General features: G+C 43.0%; 1 protein-coding gene across 1 annotated transcript in view; it reads left to right on the forward strand.

Moving 5' to 3' along the window:
• KCNK9 (potassium two pore domain channel subfamily K member 9) overlaps window positions 1-9,462 on the forward strand; it is an 85,489-nt gene extending 76,027 nt beyond the window's left edge. The window contains exon 2 of the mRNA XM_009285083.1: window positions 8,621-9,462. Within this exon, the coding sequence (XP_009283358.1) occupies window positions 8,621-9,462 (842 nt within the window). The remainder of the gene's footprint in view (window positions 1-8,620) is intronic.
• Window positions 9,463-18,442: the final 8,980 nt, after the last annotated feature.

Genomic DNA, 18,442 nt, shown 5'->3' on the forward strand with positions numbered 1-18,442 from the left:
CCCAGCTTCTTGTGCACCTTCAGCCTTCTCAGTCGGTAGAGCATGGGAAGCTGAAAAGTCCTTGGCTAGTGTAAGCATTACCTAGCAACAACTAAAACATCGGTGCGTTATCAACTTTGTTCTCATCCTAAATCCAAAACACTGTACCAGCTACTAGGGAGGAAATTAACTCTACCCCTGCCGAAACCAGGACAAGGGTAGAAACTGCCTGGGCACACACCTGATGGGCACACGACTGAATGAGCAGCGCTTCCAGCTACTCTGCCCCAATGAACTGAACTGATTTGTCCCCTCACCGCCCCACATAGGCATCGAACAGCACAGAGGAAAGACCATCCCATGTACATGCTGGTGGTGGAGTCCAGGCAGGGAAGGAGGAGGAAAACCCAATCTAAGCAGTCTGAGAACCTCTGAAACGCAGTTCTGCAACATATCCCATGGAGGTGACCTTACTGAGAGCTTTACTGGGACTGAGACACATTATTTTGCCTCGATCTTCTAAGAATCCAAGAGAAGTCTCCTCAAGAGGGTCAACTTCTTATGGGGAATGCCTGACTGTATTGCATGTGATCCCCAGATGAAACCAGCCAAACCTGAAGCCCTAAATCCTACCCTGAATCAGAAATGAGGATGGCAGTGCATGACTGTGTTTCACAAAATTAAATTGCTGCCTTTGGACCACTATCATTTAAGGTAATGTGAGAAACGTATTGTCTTCCCAAGCTGGACCCACAGGAGGACTACCCAGAAGGCTGCTGCAGCTGATGGCCTCAGTTCTTGCTCCATCATGGCTGTAAGAGTTCAGGGCTGTGTTCTTAAGCAGTTGCCCAAGCACGCTTGATGTAGTAGTTTTCCTACGGTTGTATCTTCCAATGGGACATGGTTGAACAACATCTGGTAATGCTCAGGGGAGGGAATTGATGCCAACAGGCAGTTTGGGCAATGCAAAGCATTCTCCATGCTGGTATCTACTGCAACTTGGTGTGGCCGGAAGAGAAGCTACGGGAAAAAATTACTATCAGTAATGCTCCAGAGCGGGAGGTTCAGGTTTCATAAGGCAGGAGGTAACGTGTGATGGCTGCAGACCAGACCAATGGAGGGAGTGAGGAAATGTGGTGGAGAGATGAGTGGCACGGAAGCTGGCATTGTGCTGACTCAGCAGTAATTTTCAGTCTTGTAAGTTGTTTTGGATGAGACCTTCAGCTCTGCTCCTGGGCTGTCATACACCAAGTTTGCTGACAGGCAGTAGATTCAGCGTGCCTGGTGAGCTTACAGAAATTGCTGTGCCGGGGGTAATTTCTGAGGCCGAGGCAGTTGTCCGTCCTGACTCCAGATGCGCACGGGTCAGGGCTGGCCTCCCACCCGCAAGAAGACCAGCTTTGGCTGTGCCTTCACCTGCCGGTCAGCGGATCACAGAGAGAAGCCATTTCTTCTCCTCCTCATTTCTTTGCTGGACACCGCCTGTGCGTCTGTGTGTGCCTGCCCAGCCGGTCAGAGCTGCTTTTGAAGCTGTTTTCCCTGAACATCTTGAAAGTTTGGTTCCAAGATCAAGAAGAGACGTCTGTGCTCGTGGTGGGGAGAATAAAGTCAGGGAAGCCTGCTGCGTCCCTGCTGCCCAGAATAGGAGGTCTTCTGCAGGTCTTGATACAATGCAAAGCGATGAGTGTCATTTCAAAGGTGGCGTGGCCTTACCTCTGCAGTCAGGACATGGAAGCAGTCATAACAGAGCACGGGTGAGCTGGGGTGAGAGGCTATGCCGACCTTGTCGAGGGATTTTGGATTTGAGGTTGCACCTGGGGGTTGGCACATCCTTCCTTCTCTCACACAACGTCCATGTCTTCACAACATGGGATGATATTAGCCCATATTGCTGTGTGTTCCTGTAGGGAGCCGTGTGCCACGCTTTGACCTGACATTAGAGACTGTCTTTTGAGCATGGAAGGGGAGGACGTCTTTGAGGATGGAAGGAGAAGCTGTGCAAAGTAAGAGAGATTATTCAGTTGATGTGCTGCAGTGAGATTGACTAACAAGGGAATGAAAGGAAAAGGGAGTCCTGGAGATGTTTGGGGAGAAAGGCAGCAGGATTCAGGGAGAGCCCAGACATCTGGGAGAGAGAAGAGGGAGCAGTCAGCAGTGCTCGTGTGCCAGGAGGCTGGTGTAGTTACACGGCAGCTTTCATCCAGGTACAGCAGCATCCGTGATGTGCTCTCGATTTCCTTACAGGAGAATGCCTTTGTCCTGGTAAATAAGTTACTACCAGTTAGATAGATGAAGTATCTCCCTGATCCCTATTGAAACCTCTTTCATCTGCACCGCGAAGGCCACGTTGTTTCTTCTCCCTGCTGAAAGCACGAGCAGCAAATCCAGCGGAGAGGCAGCCTGTTCTTTGTGGCACTTTCTCTGACGTAGATGAACCTCTGAAATGAAGTGTGTGACATCAGGAAGATGTTTTAATCTGAATTATGCTTGCCCGTCTGAGTAACAGGTGCCGTTATCCTCTTTTCATTATCTCACGGCCAGGGCTGCTGCCAGCATGAGTAAGAAAGGTTTGAGTCACGGGGATGGAGTAGTTCATTTCTTTCCCGAGGCTGTTGTCAGAGATGACCAGGCCCAAATGTCCGTCATGGGGATGAATGATGTGTGGATGAATGAGGGGAGAAACCTACTCCTGAGAGAAATAAAGCATCCCTCATGAATAACACAGTGTTGCTTCGAGATTCAAGATATCTAAAACCTGTTGTACATTGAATGTGAATGTGAATGAGGCTTAGCCGCTCTGCAGCTACACACTGGCCTGAACGCGACCTATAACTAACTTGCCACTGCCACATTTAATTTTTTTTTTTTAACATTGACCATGTATTTGGCCTGGTACCAATGCACATCTAGAGACAAACCTCTCCCCATCTCTGACAGAGCCCAGTGTAGAAAAACACCCTTTGCTTTGCACCGTGCAGGCTCCATCTATGCTACGAAGTAGAGCAGGACCTGTGTTTTGTAAGACACAGAAGCCAGCAGAGATGCATGGAGAATGCCAGTAACAGCTAAACACACGTCCTGCCCCAGAGTGGTGCTTAGCTGCAGTGGTCCCTGGCCAGTGTTAACCGCCATGGGTGGACCAGGCATGGACTTTGCCTGGGACACTGCTGGCTGGTCCAGGGTAAAGCCATGACGGGAACTGTGCTAATGATTTAAGAGTGTGGACAATCATGGGTTGGTGGTGGAATCCATCCCTTGTCCCAGTTTAGTTTGCTAGAGTAGATATTGCCTTGCAGTATGTAGATGCAACACACTGAAAGTATTCAGGAATTTTTCCCATAATGGTTTTTTTTTTAATGGATTTACTTATTCTGGACAATCTGCATCATTGCAATAGCATGAAATTGTTTATTGAGACCCTTTTTGCCCCAGAAGCAAAGTGTTATTCAAGAGAATTTGTGTTGGAGGACAAGACAGATGTTACGGGCCTGTCTATACTCTGCAGCTGAGCGTGGTGCAAAGATCACTGATGGAGACCTAAGCAAGCTGGTCTGTCCACGTGAGGCTATACAGTGCCAGAGATACTTGCTTAGGGCCTGGATGCAGGCACGGCATTTTTGTTGATAAAATGTCTATAAAATCATGAGTGACACAAAGAAGGGGAATAGGGAATGATTGTTCCTGGTCTCTTCAATAGAGGAGGTGGGGACATCAGATGATAGTAATGGGAGAGAAGTAAAGAAGCGGTGGTGATTTTTTTAAAGAACACATGGTTGATCTATGGACCTTCTTGCCACAGGACATTGCAGGTGCTGAAAGTTTATACACTTTCAAGGGACAATGCCCAAGCTCATGGAAGAGAAATCCATTGTGTGTTACTAAAACCAGTGAAATCATATCTGGCTTAGGAAATCCCTGAGCTCCAAATGATGAAGCTGGGTATGTGAATACTTGGGGGAAATGTCCCATATAATTATACCATTCCTGTACTCTTCCCCAGCCATCTGCCTGTGGTCGCTGTTGGATTCAGGATAGCTGTGCACTGTGTTCCACTGCATGCTATGGTTGTGGCCTCGTACCCCAGCACAATGTCCCTTTAGAAGCGAGAGAAGGCTATTTGGATTGCCCTCCCGAATGGACCTCACATAGCTTGTAATGAGGAGTTTCTCTCTGTGTCTCATCTGAAAGGCACCATGGAAAAATAAGCTTTGAAGGAGGCTGAGTGGTTTTTCTCCAGACTTTCATAGCTATACTCTGGCAAACAAGAAAATAGTATTCCCTGTTTTTCTAGAATTGCCTATAGATGCACATGGTCTTTGAGAGTTTTCCACTGCAGAATGGACAAGGCCTGGAAAATCAAAGGCAGGGAAGACCTTAACAGAGTAACTCATTTTGTGCCAGTCCTTACGGTCTGACCCTTTGCCTCCCTTGCCCACACCTTCCTGCAGTTCTGCTTGATGTCGGTAGGCCAGCCCTTCCATAACTGGGAGGAGACGGCTTTTGCGGTGCATTGGTGCTCTGCAGTCCAGAATTGGAGTAACACTCTGAGACATGACATTTCCTCATGCCAAACTATTCTTCTTGGTGCCAACCCAGATGAGCTCTGTCTTGAAAGCCTAAGCAGCTGGGAGGTATTATAAAAGAGAGAGAGAGTACTAATGACATCACTTCCAATCAAGGTGAAAGTTACTTAGACTGTCCTTGATCATTCAAATTATATCTCAGTAAATATCAGACAAACCTGCCTGCTGTGGTCATATTGCTGTATTGTGGGACCTCAGCAAACTGGTTAGTATAGTAGAGTAGTATAGGTAGTATTTACCTGGGTGTTGTCCAATGTAAAGCTCCATCTATACCTTTCTCACTGTTATCTCAGCCCCATGGCTTGTTAGGGGGTGCATTTGCTATACCTAATTTTAAGGTCTTCTGTTTGATCTTTCTTCCTCACCACAGAAGAGTGAGAAATACCAATGTCATGCTTAACCTTTCTATTTCTCTTTAAGCCTTGTGTTTTTTATGGTTCACATGGAGTCATCTCTTTATACTCTGGTAAAGGGCAGTGGCATTCATGTAGAAGAAGTTAGGCTGAATTTTGGTAGCTGAAATCTGCTACCAAGGCAGTTGCTTCTGCTTCTGCCTTTACCCGACAGAAGTAAAACCCAACTACTTGGAGACTGACCCTGTGCGCTGCGGAGGGCTATTTCCTGGCGTTAATGATCCTCTGTGCCCCTCTTCCTCTGGCAATTACTGACCTCATTTTTCCCAGAGGCAGTCTCTGATGTTAAGAAGACAGTGGTTTGTTTTAAATTTGAGATTTACTGAATTTCAGAGAACATGCACTTTGTTTGCTTTTCATGCATTGCTCTGCGTAGTGCTGCATGGATTCTGTAATGCTAAAGTAATGGAGCGTTAAGTCTTTCTTTGGTGTATTTTGAAACCCCTCATTTCAGAGTGCTGAAGGCAATGACTAAGGTGTCTATCCCTTAAAGCCATGTTGTACTGGAGAAATGTATAACTCTGATCCCCTATACGTGAATCTATTTGTAAAGTCTTATTCCAGCTTCATGAATAAAATCCTTTCTTTACCCCAGCCTCATGGTGAAAATACGGTAAAAGACATTTATCTGATATTGTGGAATGTCAGTATGACATGGGGCAGAACAGAAATCACAATTTCTGGATATTCTGTCTACCTGTGTGAACTGGAGAGAAATCAAAGCCTGCCAGTGTCTGTGCTTTCCTATCTGTAAAACAGGGATATGGATACATTGCTATCTTATGGGAAAGCTGTGAGTCGCAAGTTAATTACAAAGTCTGTGACAAATTTCAGAAATTCAATTGTGAGATAGTGTGTAAGCATATAATATTAATGTTTTATAATCTCCCTAAACTGTCTCTGTGGATATCTTTAGTGAGAGGGATATAGTGATATCAAAAGAAATCTTTTTTCACCCCAACCGTTTTCTTTAGAACCCAAAGTGAAAGCTGTTTCCACCAACTGCCATCTCTGCAACCATCTGGAAAATCACATTTTCTGAAGCTTTCCTTCTCTTTATCAGCTGTAACTAAAGCTATAAAATGGGAATATGTCCCTGGTTTAATTAACACCCCTGTAGTTCAAAAGCTGATCTTAGTAATGAGAGGCAATTATAGCCTTTATTGAGGGACAGTCAGGTGGAACAAACTCAGCATCAATCTATTGAAAACACTTCCCTTTCCAGGTAATTTGGAAACTGCTTTTTATGATGAACAGGCTACCTGGCCCAATACAACAGGTGAATCTCTTTGGTTTGTAACCTGAAAAGAACTTCCTACTTTGATTTATGTGCTTCTTCTGTAAACTGGTTTTTGCATCCCATCCATCTGCCAACAACTAGCAACTGAGCTAAAGAAATACCTGTTGCTTTTCGGAAGGCATTCTTGCTGGTTTTCTCATTTTATTTTCTTGTCCACTGTTGCTTTTCATTTTGAAGGTTGCCTGGTGTTCATATTTTTGTTCTGGCAAAACTGCAGACTCTGTGGTGCACCCACATCCTGAGGGCTCTCCGGAGTTCTGGTCTCTGCACCTCAAAAATGATGTGGTAGAGCTAGAGAAGGTCCAGAGAAGGACATTGAAATGATCAAGGGAATGTAATTTCTGCTGTATGAGCTAAAAAGGCTGTGGCTCCAGTTCGGACAGGAGGCAACAGGGCAGAGGTAAAACTGAGTTTAGCTGAAGTCATGCAGGTGATGGATAAGGTAGATGTAGAACTTTAATACTAGAGCTAATGGGCTCTACGTGAAACAAGGAGATCTGCTTGAAATTATGAAGTACTTTTTTACACAGCAGATAGTGAACTTCTGGAATCTGTTGTGACAGGAGGTTGGGGCAGTGGGCAGTGTCAACAGGTTAAAAAAAATTAGACAAATTTAGAGTAGCAGGTCCATAAAATGAGTCTAAAGGTGGTGGGCAGGGCTGAGGCAGTGCAACGGGAATGGTCTGCAGAGAATGGCCATGCTCTTCTGGTCTGCCTCAGTAGTATCTCAGGTGCTGTCTGGCTTCCAGCTTCTGATCTGTAGGAGCGTGGGTCTGCTGTATGCCGTGTGTTTCATCTGCCATCCCTCTATGGATAACCTGATGTCTCAGGGGTCTCAAATGTTGCTAGACGCCTCTTTCTGGAAAGCTGATTTAAACCCTCAGTGTCTACAATGCAGGCACCTACATTGGAGCTAGTCACTGAAGGTGGAGCTCTACTCATGATTAAGACACCTGCATTCGGCTGTTTGCATGTAGTTGTCTACCTGTGCAGTAAGTGTCTAAATTCTTCTGCAGTCAATAGACATCTGGTCAGTCTAATGGGGACCTAATGAATACAGTCAATGGAACAGTCAGTACTGTCATTTCATCTCACCATAAGGTAGACTTGGAATGGTCAGTTAAATAACTCGCTACTGGCTGTTTTCATTAAATCTTTGTTGACTATGATGGGAGCTTGGACACCTAGCACACATGTAGATACCAAAATTTAGGTATATTAATCTTGAACTGAGTTCTGTCCTGAGATTTCTATTATAATGACTGTAGAGAAATAGGTGTCTCCTCAGAATAACTCATTGACCTATTTTAGACACCTAGGTGTAGGTGAGAGAAATTGCACTTGGGAAGTGCATATTTCTATTTATTGACTTTAAGGGGAGTCTAGATAGTGGTGCCCACGTGGTCAATGCACACCGTGGCCAGGTGAGTCCCAGCCATCCCATTTTGGAGACTTTGGTACTGTTGCTTAGGGTCTTAGCTGTAAGAAATGTAGATTTTTAAAACAGTGTGATGTGGAAAAGTGAAATTATAATTTCAAAACAGACCCCCCCCACTTATGGTTTGATTTAGAATAAAGGTTTAGCCATGATTTTACTGTCTATAAACTATGCTGTGAAACATGCTACATCCTCTGTCCTGGATTAGTTTAATATCCTGACAAAATTGCCTTTGCCAGACTAGCTGTAAAAGCTGTAAAACTATAAAACAAGCTGGTAAGTTGTTTATTCTTCAATAATTAAAGATAGAGCAAGCATTAAACCCCTAAAGTCCTGCGGTGTTGCAGCAGTGAGTGGCTTTCATAGGGTGTCTAGGAGAAATATTTGTTCAGTATGGAAGAGTTTGGAAAGCAATTTCTTTGGTCGGTGGGTCTGTGGATGTTGTTAACTCCATGCTGCCAATAGACACAGAATTTGGATGCCATCAGTGTACTCTGGTTTTGGGACAGGGCAACACCAACTGCTCTCAAAAATAGTGTGGACAAATCAACCTATTTCCAAAGTTTCCACTATTGCATGCGATACAGGATGGATGTGAAATTTCTGTAGCGAATGAACGTGATATAATCTTGTTTAGGAGACTGCACAGTTATTTGAGGTAGGATGGATTGCTCATTCTTTCATCTTTCCCACTCCTGTGTGTACAACTTTGTCGTTCTGTGTCTTATTTGCTTCAGATACAGGACGTGGGTGAGGAGATAGGAAGATTGTGTGACTGCAATGTTCCTGTAGCTGTGGATCTGGCTGCGGCATGAGAGTATCTGTGATTCACGTGGGTTGCATGAAGGGGGAGCTGTGGTCATCACCTGCCTTGCTGACTGTCCTGTCTTTTCATTCCCCCTCCCAGGTTATGGACATGCTGCCCCAGGGACAGACGCGGGGAAGGCCTTTTGCATGTTCTATGCGGTCCTGGGGATCCCACTGACACTCGTCATGTTCCAGAGCTTGGGCGAGCGCATGAACACCTTCGTCAAGTACCTCTTGAAACGCATCAAAAAGTGCTGTGGGATGAGGAGCACCGAGGTCTCCATGGAAAACATGGTCACTGTGGGTTTCTTCTCCTGCATGGGAACACTCTGCATTGGAGCAGCAGCCTTTTCCCAATACGAGGAATGGAGCTTTTTCCATGCTTACTATTACTGCTTTATAACATTGACTACGATAGGGTTTGGAGACTATGTGGCCCTGCAGACCAAAGGGGCCCTTCAAAAGAAGCCTCTCTACGTGGCTTTTAGCTTTATGTACATTCTAGTGGGGTTGACAGTCATTGGGGCATTTCTAAATCTGGTTGTTCTCAGGTTCTTAACCATGAACAGCGAGGACGAGAGGCGGGATGCCGAGGAACGGGCATCCCTGGCAGGGAACCGCAACAGCATGATTATCCACATCCAAGAGGACTCCCAGCATGGTCGGCCACGGTACAAGGCCGAAGTAACAGACCTTCAGTCAGTTTGTTCCTGCATGTGTTACAGGTCCCACGAGTACACCAGCCGGGTGGTGTCCCACCAAAATTCGTTCAGCTCGAAGCTGAACCCCCAGTACTTTCACTCCATCTCTTACAAGATAGAGGAGATCTCGCCAAGCACATTAAAAAACAGCCTTCTCCCATCTCCTGTCAGCTCCATCTCACCTGGGTTGCACAGCTTTACAGATAACCACAGGCTGATGAAAAGGCGAAAGTCCATTTAAAGGGATTTGTCTTCTTTTGCTTTCCTTGTTTTCCCCAGTTCTTCTCCGTTGTTTTGGTATTTTTGTTCCTTGAGTGAGACGGAGCGAGGCCAAAGGGAGTAGAGAAAGCTAGTCCTCCTCTGAGACTCAGCTCTTGAGCATGAAGCATGGATTATTACTGTTCCAGCAAAGTATGCCTTACATTACCCCCTCGGTGGATGTCAGAGGATTCAAGGTGACGTGAAGTGGGTACCAAATCCAAAGTTGCACACACAGCTGGGAGCCTTCATGTGCCACTGGCACTCCTGACCTAATAAACTATTTTCCTCACGAGCAGGTTGCAGCGTGCGTGCGTGTTGGGTGTGTGTGCGTGTGTGTGTGCGCGCGTGCAATTCCACAACTAGTGCCATGTGACAAAAATTAAAGCATCAGGTATTATTTTTTTTTTTTCCCTTGAAGCAATTGTGTTCCAGCCTGCTTTTTACTTTTAGATTGCTTCCAAAAAGAACGGGGAGGGTGGGAGGGGAGCCAATTTGTTTTGTTTTTTGCCAAGACAAGCATGCGCCATAAGCAGTCAGTATACCAGGTGTATCATGATAAATTTTTTAATGCTAGATTTTAGATTGTATTAACATTAAAAAAAGGCAGGAAAAGATGGATCATTTTAGCTTTACAGTTCAAAATTAAAAAAAAATAAAATAAAATAAAGCATGCACTTACTAAAACTGGTATGCATAATAAAAACACAAGAAAAACTAGCAATGGAGTTAATAATCAAAAGCAAATAATCCTATTGATTTAACTATATTTACTTTTATCATTTTCAACTGTTCCAACAATTTGCAAGTGGAATTTTTAAGAGAAATTGGGACAATTGTTGGAACTAAAGAGTGTATTTTGTTATTTTTATTTTATTTATAAAATTATAATTACCTGCATGAATAGGAATTATATTTTTTGGAATGCTTGGATTAGGATGGGTATAAATAGGTGGATGTATATTTTTTCTTATATAATAGTGACAGGGCATTCCTTGTTTTAAATAAAAAAATAAAGATGATTGTCTCTAAATGCTTTTGATTTGTAAATAATGGAAAGCCTTTGTTGGTCTCAGGAAGAATTCAAGGGACAGTATCTTGTGTTTGGCTCACTGGGAACTTGTGAGATTAGATGTGATATTGCTTTTTTGCTAGGCGGAAAGGCAAAATGCACTTAGCAGTAACGGGCAAAAGCAGTTTTACTCCAGTGATTGGAGGGTAACGCTGGGAGTGATTGCGTTGGCAAGTTGTAGTGGAGGATGTTGAGACCACGTCATAGAGTTGTTCCTTGGAGATTGTCCATCTCTTGGTTGTTCATCTGGACCAAACGGACTTTACAGAACCGAATTAGAGGCCTAATCCAGCTCCCTTTTAAGACAATAGGAATTTGCAATGATTACATGGGATTTAGCGCTTTGGGAGATTTATCTTTGGTTTGACAGGGGTAGGACTGGGAGTTTTATAAACCTGCACCTTTGTCTCTGATTTAATCCTATCTTTTAAATAACCTTCTGTGTTAAGTCGCCATACAAAACCCGTCTTTTTTTGGCACTAATCACCTCCTGCTGATTCAACCATTTTGTGCTCTCAGTGTAAAAGCAATAATCCTTTTTTTTTTTCTTCTTCTTAAACTAGATGGTGTGTTTTTGTACAAGCCCCAGCTCTGAGCTCTGTGTGCTGATGGATGTTGATGTCCTTTCAAAGAGGCATCTATAAAGAGCATTAATAGGGAGAAAGAAGGAATGTCATTCCTCCTCTGTTCTCTTCTCCCTGGCTTTAAATTATTAGCTATATCAAATATGTTCATGTTCTCCTAATTTCCATATCTGTGTTTCAACAAGTAAATGAAAAGCAAGTATCCACGACTTTGACTCCCCTATGCAGCTTCCTCTGGCATTATAAATTGCTGTGGCATGAAAACCTCCATTAAGATTAGTGAAGAAATAACTTAGGATTCTTAATGAGGATGGATGAGGACGGACTTTTTCTGCCTAACGTGTGGGGATCACATCCTTCAGCACGGTAGGAGAGCATGCTGGGTGCATTAATGCCGTGCTGCTGGTACCATGTCCTAAGGCAAATGCTCATGGCAGAAGTATCGAAGCAAGCATACCTAGAAAAGCAGTTTCAGGATGTGTTAAACCACCTCAGTGATTGCCACCTAGAAGCTGGTTTCCTTGAGGGTGGCCCGTAGGGTTCACTGTGCTGTCCAAATTCACTTTCGTAGTCTTTGCTTGTGGCATCCCAGAAGTGCAAATAGATGTAGGTTTCTTTTGCTGCTAAGGAGATAAGAAAAAGAATGCCTGGAATATACACATCTGTATCGTGTACGACTGCTGGATGTATTTGACACTGGAGAAAAGGAGCAAAAGTTTGGGATTTTGCAGAACTCAAGTGAAATTCTGCCTAGCAAAGGAGAACTTTTGTAACAGGACTTTTAGCAAAAAATTTAAACAGTTTTGGAAAAAAGGTTACATCATATAAAAATTGGTTAGCTTTCTCCTTTTTTTTCCTTTCAGAAAAGAGGAAAATTCTATTTCTGCTGCATATAAAAATAATCTTTAAATGTCCTATAAATCATGTTGAACTCCAGAAGTTCAAAGCTGTTACATGCTCTAGCTGATTTGTTACTAAATCTTCCCTCTGGAACCATAAATGGAGAGTAAATTTTAATACATGGGGTGTTTAACCAGGGGAGCAACTTACCTCAGCGTGTCATGGGTTATCGGCCACTTAGAGTCTTTGCATTAGAACTCAGTGGCTTTATAAAAGCTCTGCATCAGCTTAGTCGAAGTTTATGGATGTGGTTGAAGAAATCTATGGATGTTGATACGAAGGAGCCAGAGTCCGTAGGGATACTTTCAAGTCTAAAAGCTGTAATGACTGTGTATGTGGGAAAGTGTTTTGCTAAAATGTATCTGCATTCCTTAGGATGTAAAAATATTTATTTTTATTAATTTAAATATTACAAATATTTTTTTTTTTCTGCCTGAAGGACCCGCAATTCTGTCCAATTGTACATTTTTGTTACACACGAGATTTTAAAGTGGCAAGACGTTTCCTTTGCAAGACTGCACGGATTCAGACATTTGCATGAGCTCTTGCAGGACTTTGCTTTGTGAGCAGCCACAAATACAAGAACTCTCATGTGTACACATCGGGCAAAATATAGCTCTCTCTTTCGTTGTTTTTGCGGTTCTTGACTGATGTATGAATAATGACTTGGACTGTCTGGAACTGGACAGACAGTATCTTGACAGGGAAGCTTTTGTCCAAGGTTAATCCCAGCTTTTCAGTTACACATGAAAAATTAGTCGGTGAAAGGTGAGCTGATTTTTGTCTGCTTTATCTCTGACTTCTTATTGCCCTACATGAATACCAGTTCTCTTCCCACAACTCTGCTTTTCACAGAATATTTTCTCTGGTACATTATTAATTTTATTCCACTTAAGACATTATTTCTTTCTTTTGTCCAAGGTTAATCCCAGCTTTTCAGTTACACATGAAAAATTAGTCGGTGAAAGGTGAGCTGATTTTTGTCTGCTTTATCTCTGACTTCTTATTGCCCTACATGAATACCAGTTCTCTTCCCACAACTCTGCTTTTCACAGAATATTTTCTCTGGTACATTATTAATTTTATTCCACTTAAGACATTATTTCTTTCAGAACAACCTCTCTTGCTCGCTACTTGCTCTTTTAAAATTCAGCTAGAAGCAGGTAGTAGTGGTGCTGCTTATGACAAGACATCCTAATATCCAAAATACCTAACCTGTGTTTCTGTAGCACACACGTGTCTGCTATCACTTTGTGATGCACTCTCATTCCCCAAAGCCTCGTTTCCCCTACCCTTCCCTATTATTAAGCATTAGAAATAATAATAATAAATCAGATTAGTCTATTTATGTCACACTAATGTGCTCTTCATCAAAACAACACAAATTTAGCTCCCTGCTGTCGACTTTGATTATATAACAACCCTATTATCCTATCATATTTCATATTATCATCAAAGGGAAAAATCAGTTTGATCAGTGAAGCACCGAAATAGCTTTGACTGAGCATGCTGTGATATGGAAACGAAAGAGGAAACTTAATAGAACAATGCAGGCGCAAGTCTCCTCTTGGTCTTCATTACTGCGTAAGGAAAATCCTGACTGATCCAACTGGGGCTGCTTTGCCAGAACCTCGTACATATATATGCTTTACAGGGATGACTGTAATGGGACAGCTCTAGAAGGGGTGTTTGGATTTTACTTCAAGGGTCCAAAATAGCTTCTTGGTTGCTAATGAATGGAGAAGATGTAGAGTGACCTTCATCAATAACTTCTGTTTGGAGTCCTTTGTAACAGCTCATTGGACAAAATCATAGAATCATAGAATCATTGAGGTTGGAAAGGACCTCTAAGATCATCGAGTCCAACCACTGACCCAACACCACCACCCACTAAACCATGTCCCTAAGCGCCTCATCTACTCGTCTTTTAAATACCTCCAGGGATGGGGACTCCACCACTTCCCTGGGCAGCCTGTTCCAATGTTTCACCACTCTTTCAGTAAAGAAATTTTTCCTTACATCCAATCTAAACCTCCCCTGGCGCAACTTGAGGCCATTTCCTCTCGTCCTAAATCATGCAAATCAGCAACATTAAAAAAAAAAAAAAGAAAAGAAGGAAGTGACCAAGTTAATCTACTGTGTTGTAGGTTGTCTCATTAGTATCCTAATGCTTCGATCAAAGAAATGCCAGGGCAGTAATCAAGATTATTGCGATTCAAACCTGAACAAGGTAATTTCTTGTTTTCTCTGACAGATTTGAAAGCTTTTGTTATGGGAAAAGGCATCATTTGTTGCTAAAAGCTTAAAAAAAAGCAGTCAGTGGAACCAAGATGGAGAATGAAAATGTTCCAGAATGATTTGGTGTGTGCAGACCAGAGGGCAGGGGCTTGGGTGGAAGTAGCTTTCGGTTGAAGTTTATGTCCTCATTTAGCTTTATGTAATATTCCTGTTAATATTAGGATCTAATTAAGACAGTCATTTAAAATCTTTATGAGGAAGCCAGACCAGAGAGATGTGTTGGAGTGTGTCCATTACACTAATGTTATAGACTTTTTAATGCGTATTTCAACAAGACACTATTATTGACTGGAATATTGCACAAATTACAATGAGAATCACACCACCGCTACTTTCATCAACTAGAGGTGCATAACACTCACAGAACTGAAAAAGAAATATTGCCTTTCTGACCAGCCTGCCTGTCATCTAACTTTAATAGCAAACTTTATTTTGGGAACTTCAGCAAGATTAAGCGTATGAAAAGGATTAGCCATCATAACGATACACCAAAATCAAAACAAATGGAATAATGACATTGGACGCGGAGAAATTGATTACAGATGGAAGGTTCTCTGGGACTCTTATGCTAGTTGATCTGAGCTCAGAGGCTGAATTAAAACCATGAAAACTGATGGTACCCTTTGCCAAAATAAGGCAATTATTTAAGATGTAGATAATGAACATGGCAGAGGAACTTTCACCCCAAAAAGTTATAGGAGGGTAAAAAGAAAGATAGAAAAAAGTTGTTCTCAACAGCAGGGGTAGTTATGTTATTTCCAGTTGAAATCACAGTGAGGTGATACTGAAGACTGTTGTGCTTTGATCTGGCTAGTATCGGTCTGGGAGACTGACTGTCCTCTGCTCAGTCAGTGTTTCACTGATTACTGCTGATAAGGAGATTCATGGAGTTCTTGATTCTCCAGTCAGCTTTTTGCTGCTGTCTTCATTGAAACCAGGATTTTATTCAGCCAGCCCATCCTGAGCAGGGCTGGTCCCTGTGATAAATTATGTTAAGTCATGCTATTTCCTTTACTGGTGCTCCTAAGTACAAGGACTCAGTAGGACGTAAGCAAACTCTTCCCTTCTCTAAAGCCTGGAGTGGCAGGACCTTCCTCTGAAGCCAATGGACTCTTTACTAAAGCTAAACTTGTTCAGACTGGTCCTAAGTCTTTCATTTAATTGAAAATTGTTTGGTGATTGTTAATCTTATTTTTTCCTTTTCCCCAAAGAGGCTTCTCCAAAACCCCTGACTGATTCTCAGTCAAACTGTATTGTCCTTTGCACAAATTTCCAAGTCACGTACACGTACACATCAGTATTCCCTTGGGGGAAAAGTCCAACATAAAGCTTCGAATTGCGGAGCTTTCAGCATTTGTGTCCCCGTTACACTGGGAACTCCACAAAGTTTCTCCTTGTGTGTGCTGGAGAACGTAGACATGGGAAATGCATGATGGTTGGGTTTGCACATAACCTAGGTGGATGTTGCAGCCGCTGAGCTGGCTCTTGCTGGACTATTTTCTGAAGTTGGTGGGTTTATATTGCTGTGAATTGGTAAGCTACAGAGAAATCAAAATGCTGAAAGGCTATTTTTTTTTTCTCACACAGATTTCCAGTATGGTGACCTAACTGATTTGGGTGCAAGGCAATGAGTCCTGATTTATACTGAAACTGGAATGTAAGCCTTTTTCTATTTACTGCTAGATATTATATCAGTGTCTCCAACTAGTGCTTACCATGAACAAACTTTCCTAAACCTAATGGAGAGCAGAAAGACCTAAAGACAACAGTCAACCTATATAATTTACGTTTTAAGGAATGCAGTCATCCAAAGCTGTCTGCTAATTTTAGGCTGGAAATACCATCCCTGGAGCCTTCAGCCTTCATTTGTCTCTCCTTCTGTGAATATTGTAATTAATAAATGTCCCAAAGCCCTCCCTCACCTTGCTTTCTGACCATGTAAAGAGTGCTGTCATACATTAACACCCACGATAGATTGGGAAGAAAAAAAAAAAAAGGGGGAAAAGAAAGATTAATGCTGCAATTTTATTGGTAATTAATATTCACAGTTCCAAGCTGTGTTGTCTTTTAGTTCACTTTGAGAAATGCAAAGCAAACAACAGCATGATAACATTTATCATAGCTGGCTAATTCACAAGTGGAGCTAGCAAATGTAATAATTGAAACTCTCCTCTAAAATGTATCTTCCTCATGCATGAGTTCTGATACCACTAGCCTGGCCTTGATTCATTGTTTATCTGGTCTGTGGACCAGCTTGCAGTAATTGCTGTATCCAGAGCACTATACTTGAGGCTAGAAGAGAGATCCATTTCACAGACAGTGGCCCTCAGGCTTTCTCCATATGCCCTCCCCCCTTTCCTACCCAGAAATTAACTCATTAGCTTGCCATTTCATAGACGTATGTTCAGACCCAAGATCACCACATTCTGTACTTTCCCCCTCATCTATTAATGAAGAGCATTATGCTACAGATCTGCACCCTGGGGAAGGAAATGTTCCACTCTAATTACTACTGACAAAAGAAATCTACAGATTGATTAAAAACAATATGCGGGGAATCAAATAGGAAATGCAAAGTGCATAAACCTGCACGGGTGAGATCCACTTCGTCCCCGGCCGGGATGCAATGCGTTAGCCTGCGAGGAGAATTTGGGAGTGTGTTTGTTTGGGAGGTGGCCATCAGGAGAAAGGGCAGCACAAATGACATGAGCGGGCAAAGAGACACAGTGGTTTGGCTCATTGTCTGTGGATCACTGATAAGGTCTGTGGCGTGGTTTCAAAATAAGGAAGAGCCATGGATCTTCTGGGTTTAGTCTATTTGCCAGCACCCTCCCAAGCAGGAGTTGCAGGAGGTTTGGGAAGGATGGACCATGGCTGGTTCATGGTGGAGTGGATTGTCATTGGTGAGACCACATTACCAATGTTGGTGTCAAGCAGGAAGGAAGGAAAAATGTATCTTCTAGAGCATCTTCCCTCTACTATTCCTTGGAAGAGATCAGTTACACCATCTGTCCTATTGCCTGCAGCAAATCCGTACTGTGGCTCAGAAAGATGTGGACTGTGGTATCCTTGCCCATCTTTGATAGCATCTCCCCAGAGCTGTGCCATGGAAATGGTTGGGAAACGCAAAGCTGCTCCAGCTGCGTTCAGGAGGTCACAATATAACAAAGAAACCTCTTTGTATTGACTGTGTTTGGACAGTTTCTACACGTCAAAACGTAATCAAAATTGACCTTTAGAGAAATAACATTAATTCATTATTGCTGGCTCTCCCTACAGCATGGGTATGCAGCTCCTTAATCATAATTATTGTTAAGAGGCTAATTAATCTGATAACAGTGTTTAATTAGATTAGCTGAAGTAGAGTGTGTATATGATTTTGGCCTCCCAGAGTCTGAAATCGCAAGTCTACAAAATGATTTCCAAAAGGCCTGTTTGGTAATATCACTGCTGACGTGGGGGTCATGCCATGGCTGTCCTATTGACAAGCGTCATCTTGGCACATTGACTGGAGCTGGTCGTTCTGGGGAAAGGATTTTAGCTCAGATCCAATATATGCAGTGAGGCTCTTAATTCCCACTGAACTAAATAGGTTCTTAAATTACTTTGTGGAGATAGGCTTTGGGCCTGATTTTGTCTTACCTGTAAAGAACCAGTGTTGTGTCTTAGAGAGATGGGATGATGCAGATGGATGAGCAAGGGGCTGTATTTCAGGATGGAGCATGGTTCTGGTACCCATTTGGTGCAATGGCCACAGTGTCTCAGCTGTGCTGTCCGGGATAGATTATGCTTCTAGGAGGAAGGGTTGCTGGATACATGTACAAACAGGTCTGGACCACCTGGGGAATGGGGAAGATACTGTTGAGTTTCTGTGTCACAAGCTGGATTGATGAGGACGCCGATGCTATGGCATATCCTTCTCCCAAACCCTCTCTGAGCAAGATTAAAAAAGGCAGAGCAAAAGATGGGGTTTCTTCCTGGCCTCTGGGTGAGGGTGATGGGAGGACAGGGCTGATTTCTAACTTGCATACTTGGCAAGAGCTCAGGGCAGCATTCTCCTTAGGAACCAAGACAAGGAACTTCTGTGACAGAGCCTTCAGATAGCTCCA

Source organism: Aptenodytes forsteri, unplaced genomic scaffold, assembly GCF_000699145.1.
Source record: "Aptenodytes forsteri isolate BGI_AS27 unplaced genomic scaffold, ASM69914v1 Scaffold182, whole genome shotgun sequence".
NCBI classification, from domain to species: domain Eukaryota; kingdom Metazoa; phylum Chordata; class Aves; order Sphenisciformes; family Spheniscidae; genus Aptenodytes; species Aptenodytes forsteri.